This window comes from Propithecus coquereli, unplaced genomic scaffold, assembly GCF_000956105.1.
Source record: "Propithecus coquereli isolate 6110/MARCELLA unplaced genomic scaffold, Pcoq_1.0 Scaffold789, whole genome shotgun sequence".
Taxonomy (NCBI): Eukaryota; Metazoa; Chordata; class Mammalia; order Primates; family Indriidae; genus Propithecus; species Propithecus coquereli.
Genome location: NW_012154051.1, coordinates 210,103 through 217,731, shown reverse-complemented (window position 1 = coordinate 217,731; position 7,629 = coordinate 210,103). Strand labels below are relative to the sequence as shown.

At 53.4% G+C, this 7,629-nt stretch overlaps 1 protein-coding gene across 1 annotated transcript in view; it reads right to left on the bottom strand.

Moving 5' to 3' along the window:
• Positions 1-7,094: 7,094 nt before the first annotated feature.
• TESC (tescalcin) overlaps positions 7,095-7,629 on the bottom strand; it is a 45,355-nt gene continuing 44,820 nt past the window's right edge. The window contains exon 8 of the mRNA XM_012662889.1: positions 7,095-7,234. Within this exon, the coding sequence (XP_012518343.1) occupies positions 7,095-7,234 (140 nt within the window). The remainder of the gene's footprint in view (positions 7,235-7,629) is intronic.

Below are 7,629 nucleotides of genomic sequence, written 5' to 3'. Positions count from 1 at the left end.
GGGCTGCGAGGAACAGAAGAGGAGGTGACTGTGGACGAGGTGAGGTCCCTGCAGCGTAGGGGTCACCTGCTCACATTACTGCGTGAGAAAAATGGGGCTTCTCTGTTGCACACAGGGTGCACATCGTTGGGGAGGCCTGGAACTTTCCAGTCGTGAAGGTGGTTCAGATTGCTTAAACATCCATTTCCAACTAGGTAGGAAAGTGGAGCCGGACTGGGAAGCGTCACCTCCCTTTCTTCCAGACTGCTTTCCTGCGCAGGCAGACTAGCCAGAGGGCTTTCTGCTTGTTTTCCACCCAATTATAAGTGAAGCCGGCCTGCCCTTAGCAAATGCAGGGTTTTATTTGCTCCTGTCATGGGGTGGACTGACCTCTGGTAACCTCGCTGTGTAAGGTTTCCATCCAGCCCGCACCTTTCTCCTACAGCCTGAATGCAGCTGGACCGGTGCCCTGGCGAGAATGTTTTTCTTCTCTAGAAGCCGTCTTTTCCAGTCTGATGTTGCAGTTCACTTTGCACGTACACTCTCCCTCCCCAGCTTTGCAGCAATTAAAGATTGAAGAGTTTAAAAGACATTAGACCCAGAAATTTTCACTAAAAGAAGATAGTTTAAACCTATTGTTATTCACTGCCCATAGCTAGTCCAGGGTATAAACATCATAGTGCAGTTTTCCCCCCAGCCTGTTTAGAACGTACCTTCCATTCATGAAAACTGCCTGGGGTTTGTGAAGGAGAGTGTATTGGACCACACTGTAATCTTCAAAAACACCAGCCTCAGGCAGTGTTTGCTGCTGGAAACCCGAACGTTCTGGAATAAGGATGGGCAGAGGATAAATACCCCCTTTAAACCAACACCCAGCGATTCAAAATCCCTGGGCAGCCCATCCCATCTGCTCACCCACCTTACCTTTACCCCTTTGGTTTTCTGAGGGAGCTGCTTTGCAGCTGTTTTTAGTGGATTTATCATCCACTTTTCTTTAGCTCTTCTACTTCTCAAACTCTTCCACTCAGCATCTCCCCTAGAGGCAGAAGAGATTCAAATACACCTCCCAGGGATCCGGAGGGCCAACCACCAGAGGCTCTCAGGCCTTAAGATGTGACTGTAGGACTTGCTTTCTACTTTGAGTTCTCATATTAAATGCTTTGAATTTATACATTGCTCAAATTGTTTTAACATGCAGGCAAGGCATCCTATGGTAAGACCCTGGTATTACCTCCTCTCCCCACCTTCCCTGAAATCTTAGCTCCCATCGTGGCCTTGGTTTTGCAGCCCACAGTTGAGTGGTTTGTCCCAGAAGTTCCACTACAGGGGTCCTAGCCCAGGATCCAAGCAACCCACAACATTACACTGTAAGTCCTGGCGCGCAACTTTAAGCGAAACAATATATAATGAAACCAATTTTACCACAGGCTAATGGATGTTCACAAGAGTTAAGTTCCTGCGGCACGTTTCTGGTTACAAAAACATCACCAAACTTTGGAAGTTTGAAGCAAACATTTCTAATATTAAACATTGAAATAAATGTGAGCTACCCCTACATTTAACAAAGATTAATAAAGTCAGTATTTACCCAATTTTTAGTGAATCAGTAAGCGTGGTTGTAGGGGTGGGGGGTGAAATCAAGGAATAAATGTTTGCAAAGCAAACTGTCAGGAGCACCTCTTACTACCATGCAAGTCAAAAACAGGGTGGCCACACTGGTGCTCAGCTATAGTCCCAGCTACTCAGGAGGCTGAAGCAGGAGCATCGCTTGAACCCAAGAGTTCAAGACCAGGGCAGCATAGTGAGACCACATCCCTAAAAAAAGCGCTCATTGAGCGCTTTCATACTGCATCGTTTATCCTGTGTACGATTATGGTAGACTTTACAAATTTTTATTTTACAACAATTTGTATTCATTCCTTCATTTTCCAACCTGTTTATTCCAGTTCAGGGTAGTGGGTGGCCAGAGCCTATCCCGGCAGCTCAGAGCACAAGGCCAGATCCAGCGCTGGCCAGGAAGCCATGCCATCGCAGGGCACACTTACACCGCGACCACGCAGACACGCCAGCGAGCCGCACGTGCGCAGCTTTGGGATGTGGGGAGAAACCGGAGGACCTGGAGCAAACTCGGGAAGACATGGGGAGAACAGGCAGACTCCACACTGACGGGTGGGAATAGGTTTTTTTTTTTTCTCATCAACATCACCCCACCGTGACCTTCAACAAAACAACCTGCTGTATGTAAGATTGTACATAAGGGCGTTTTTCCAGGGAAAAGTATGGTTCTATTTTCATTATATTCTTGAAGGGGACAGCCCCCCTGAAAATGTCATCTCTGCCACTAGATTGTGCTTTTCAATCCAGGCCACGTGCTGCCTTGGTACTGCTGTTGCCCAGGCAATAATTCATGTTTAAAAGATGACGGCATCACCTTCCCCCACCAGGTAGGACTCGCGGTCTGGCTGACTGCTTCGATTTCAGCAGATCAGAGGAAAACCTGAATTTCCCTGAGAGGAAAACCTGAATTTCCCTGAGAATAGGATTTTGGTCCTTTCTGAAAGGAAAAGTGGACGAACCCCCAAGATGAAGTCCTCTACCGCCTTCCCCATTGACGACTAGAGGCCCCAAATTTAAGGAGATAGTACTTGCCACTCCCTTTACTGAGATGGCAAATGCCACCACAGGGCAACTTTGCTCATAGCTGTAGAGAAACAGCCTCCCCTGGGAGAGTGCAGCCTTTTCGTGACAACTGCCACGGCTGCTGTTAGGGGCAGGCCACAGCAGTGGCTCACACAGGGCTGTCTCCTACTTCCTGCTCCTGACGGGGCCTTTGCTCTGAGCAGCAGCTGCGGCAGCAGCGAGCTCGTGGTGCTGGCTGGCCGGGCCTGCCCGCCTCACCCTCGCAGCCAGGCCAGATGGTCACCTGGCTATTGCTGCAGGGGCCTGCGGCGACTTGGACAGGGGCTGCCTCTCATGTGCAGCGGCAGATTCCCTCTTGCTGGGCTGTGGCGGGTGCCATGTGGGCCCCGGCCGGCTCTCAGCCTCTGATGCTAAACGTGGGCTTCCAGAAGGCGCCATACGACTGCTCTGCACCAGGGGCCTTTTCTTTCCCCAGAAGGGGAGGGAAGCCCCCACCCACCCCCTGTATGCTCCCAGCTGAGTCCATCGTACCACGTCTTTTCTTCCCTTGCCCATGCTAGGACGGACACTGCCTTGTGTTTCTCCGAGATGGTGTGGCAGCAAGCTGCCCCTCAGTACATCCCTGGACCTCACTGCGGCCCCATCGGAGCCACTCTTGGGGTGCTGGCACATCCCCTGTAAGACCGGAGCTCAGTCCCTTGCTGACTTGGTCAACAAGCAGATTAGAAGGCTGAGTGGCTATCGTATCCTGGTCAAGAGTCTCGAGTCCCCCCCCAGGGCCAGGTTCACCCATGACCACACCCCTGCTGGCACTTGTTCAGATTCTGGAAGAGCCTGAGACAAAGGCAGCGCAGATGCCCTGGTGAGCTGGGGTTACACCCGGGCTTCTGGCATTCCGATCTTCCCGGCTTCCCCAAGGTCGCTGTGTGGGAGGACAGCCTGCAAGGCAGGTGTGCGCAAAACCCTCGGCAAGGCAACTTGTATTTTTAACTCTCCACCAGCCTACTTAAGTCACACGGTGCCGTTTCCCGCACGGCAGAGTTCATCTTCAGCCTTGTTAACTGCAGGCAGGTGGGGGACAGGTTGAACTGCTCAGTGACAAGGATCAGATCCGCAGATAACCCGTCTCCCATCAGCAAAGCACACAAAGAACTTCGCAGTCCCTCGGCCCAGAAAATAATAGAATTGTTTTGTTAAAGTCTAGCAATAATTTGTTCCCTAAGAGAGTGCTTGGCCAGAATTGGAAGCTGCTGTCATCTTACTCTGTTCCCTTATGCATAATTCATGTTTAACGTGGCTGCAGAATGTGTCCCCAGCGCTGCTCATATTAGATTTCCATTACACAGCCCTTTTGTAAACCTACCAAATTAGTGTGCTTGTGTCAAATCGCCGTATTCTTTCAGCCTCAAAAAGCCAACTTTCCCCTTGGTAATGTGGCAGTACAGGACCAGAGCCTGTTTCGACTCGATTCCTGGCAGGTAGATGGCTGAAGCCTTCTAGGAGAGAGGCAGGTGACCTTCCCTGGCATCCAGCAGGCTGAGGGGACACCTTCCTGGCTCAGCTTTCTCCTCCCATGGCCTGCGGCCCTCAAATATGAACTTATCAGCTTCCTGCAAATATTTGACTTGTTTCTGCCAAGTTCCTTTTAGTCACTCGTGTCATTTCTGATAGAAGAATGGCTGCTAACTCGTGTGGTTGTTTGACTTATCACACTGGTATTAGATTACATTTCAGAGCCCGTCACCCTCTCTGGGCTGCTGCAGTTGAGATGTCCCCCGTCATTCAGTCACGTCCCCATCCAGGGACGAGGGAGGGGGCTACTGCACCAGTATCAGGGTCTGTGCAGCCAGAAATTCCCTCCTGGGTACAAGCAGAAGCCTGACAGTCCAGCAGGTAATGGGCCGTTTCTGAGCCACCCGCCTCCATCCTGCACTGCCCAGGTGGCGGGGCCGTTCTGAGATCCGCACCCTGGGTCTTTGCTAATCCAAGGCCGGCAGCCCCACAAGACCACAAGCGCTGGGGAATTAGCCTGCCCCTTCTGGGAACAGGTTTGCACCAATGAGTAGCCAACCCTGATCACTCCCTGGATGACACAGAGCATGCTGGGAGCTGGGCAGGAGAATCCTGCAGCCCACACTCTGGTGGAAATAAGCTCTAACCTTGCCAATTAGAGGACACCCTCGGTGACTGTGCACAAGTGAGCTTTCTTCTGAGCAGCCTGGACTGGGCTTTCGGTGAATCGGCCTCATTTAATTTGCTGTTTAGATACTCTGTGGCCCAAAGCTTCAAAGACTCCAGGCAGGTCCTCAGTGGCCTTGGACACGTGCCCATTGTGGCCACAACTCCCAACTAAGACTCGGCACGGGGGCTGACAGAAAGTGGTTTATCACTTATAAAAACATTTCACATTAACAAACTGCCTTTGTCGAAAAGAACAAAATCAAGCTTGGCATGGTGGCTCATGCCTGTAATCCTAGCACTCTGGGTGGCTGAGGCAGGAGGATGGCTTGAGGCCAGGAGTTTGAGACCAGCCTGAGCAAGAGCAAGACCCCATCTCTACTGAAAATAGAAAAAATCAGCTGGGTGTGGTGTCACACGCCTGTAGTCCCAGCTACCCGGGAGGCTGAGGAGGAGGGTCGCTTGAGCCCAGGAGTTTGAGGTTGCTGTGAGCTATGACCACACCACTGCATTCTAGCCCAGGCAATGGAGCCAGAGGCTGTCTCCCCAAAAAGAAAGAAAGAAAAGAACAAAATCGAAGTGAATTGGGAGAGTCCTAGAAAACCCAGGCCTAGGGTGGCAATGCCAGCACTTGATACAGACCTCTCCCATTCGCACAGGCAGGGCAGGGAGCATGGGGAGGCCGGGAGAGGGAGGTTCCACCTGGATAAGAGCTAAATAAGACGACCGATCCCCCACTGGGCTGTCCTACTAGTGACTTTCCAGATTTCTTCTGCTGGCAGCTGGGACACCAAGAGGACACCAAGAGGACCCCAAGCATCAGGGGACGGCGAGGGAGATCACATCCCATTTCCCACCTCAGAAAACCGCCTGGGCTCTACTTGGAAGTTTCCCGGGCTTCATCTCTCCCCCGACACAGCTGACACCTTGAGGATAGGAAGGTAAAGGCCTCTCCCTTGCTCTGCTGCTCTGAATGTTGAATTAAGTCCTAGTTGAGAAGCAGAGCTCTAGAGGCGACTTCAGACCATCGTCTCCACTAACCCAGAGACTGAACCGCTCCTCCAGCCACCAGCTTGTCGTACGAGGAGAGCAGAGGCCACAGGAGAGCCCAGCCCGGTCAGCCAGCTGCTTACCAACGACAATGACAACACGTATGTCAGAGCCTCAGCCGCAGCTTCGCATCTGCTGCCCCAGAGGTGGTGGCTTAACCTGCACTCCACACCCTTGCCAGTGCTGCTGCACTACTCTCCGTGCAGCGTGTTCACACGGCCCCCAAACTCGCTGCGCTGCCTGGTGTTTCAAATTTAAATACCAACTTTCATCTCATCCTAAGCAACAAACAACCCATGGACTCCATGACATGATGTGAAGTTGCACTCTTTTTCTTACATTAAAATAAGAACACACCCGTCGAAGTCAACGCTCATCTGTGCAACACCCAGAATCAGCTCGGGCACCTCGCGTCAGGGCAGGAGTGTGCCCACGGGAGCAGGTCACCTGCAGCACAGCTCTGTGGAGCACTGGCTGTGACAACTACCCACAGGGCTCCCACTGAGCCCGGACAGCCCCAACACCAGGCTGGCGATCTGGCGGCCCAGCCCCACCCTGGGCTCTGCGCGTTTGCAGCCACCAGCACGAGCGGCCGTCTGCTGCAACAGCTCAGGGTGACCTCGCTCATAATGGGCTGCACCCAAAGGAACTCCCCGCGCCTCTCAGCCAGGCCTGGTGGGCTGACGGAGCAGAGACGCCCCTGGCTCACGTCCTCTCATTGCCAGTTTCCATCCAGAACCTTGCAAACCTTCCATCCAGAACACTGAAGCCTCAGCTTCTCCCATTTAGGAAAAGCAGGAAGACTAAGAACAGACGCGCACACGTTTGCTGCCGCGTGTGGGAGACGGCTCTGGGAGGACATCTCAGAAAGGGGCTGCGGTCGCTGCCTCCGAGAGGGGAGGCCGGGGGGGCCGGCGTGGGGTGCAAGCTCCACAGCCTGCTTTTGGTACCTTCTGAATTCTGGACTGCGAGGCATGGGCACGAGGAAGTGAGATAAAGCACACTCAGTGTTAAAACCACGGCGGAAAACTCTGGAACGCACATAAGAGCAGTTGCCAGTTATCACGAGAATTTCCACAGAAGGCGAGAAAGGAGCCTCCTAGTGAGCGTCGATAAGGCAACTGAGCAAATCGGAAACGTAACTACCAGAAAAATGCCCGGAAAACAAACACCGACAAGCTGCGCACAGCGACGGGGACACGTCGCCCAGGGCTGTCAGCACCACGCTCCCGGAGGAGCCTGAGAAATCACAGCGGGCAGGTCGCCCCAGCCTCGCCCAGGCCTCGGCTAGACGAGTTCCGCACGAGCTGGCCCTCGGCCGACTCCTCGGCCACCACTGACCCAGGTGAACCCCTGTTGTTGCCCTGACCCCAGCGATAGCGGGTCCCTGAACGAGAAAGCGACAACTGAAGTTGTCAGAGATGCTTACCTGGGGCAGACACCTCCTCGGCCTCCACCACCGCTGCTCACGCTGGGACCGCAGAGTCCTTGGGCCCTGCAGCTGGCCCCTTCCTGCCAGAAAGAGCCAGGAGCAGCCCCAGCCCTCCGTCAGGAGCTGGGGGTCGCGAGTCACCAGCTGGGGCTTGAATCCCCGCACCCCAGAACAACAGGGCGTGCTCGGGCAAATACCCGCAACGGGCGCGGCTGAGGGCTCCAGATGCTTTGTCCATGGTCTAAATATGTGGCCATGACACTGAGGAAGCCCCACTGCCCTGTCCTGGCCACCTCGGCAGCCCCTCAAAGCAAGAGCTACTTCTGCTTTTTTTTTTTTTTTTTTTTTGA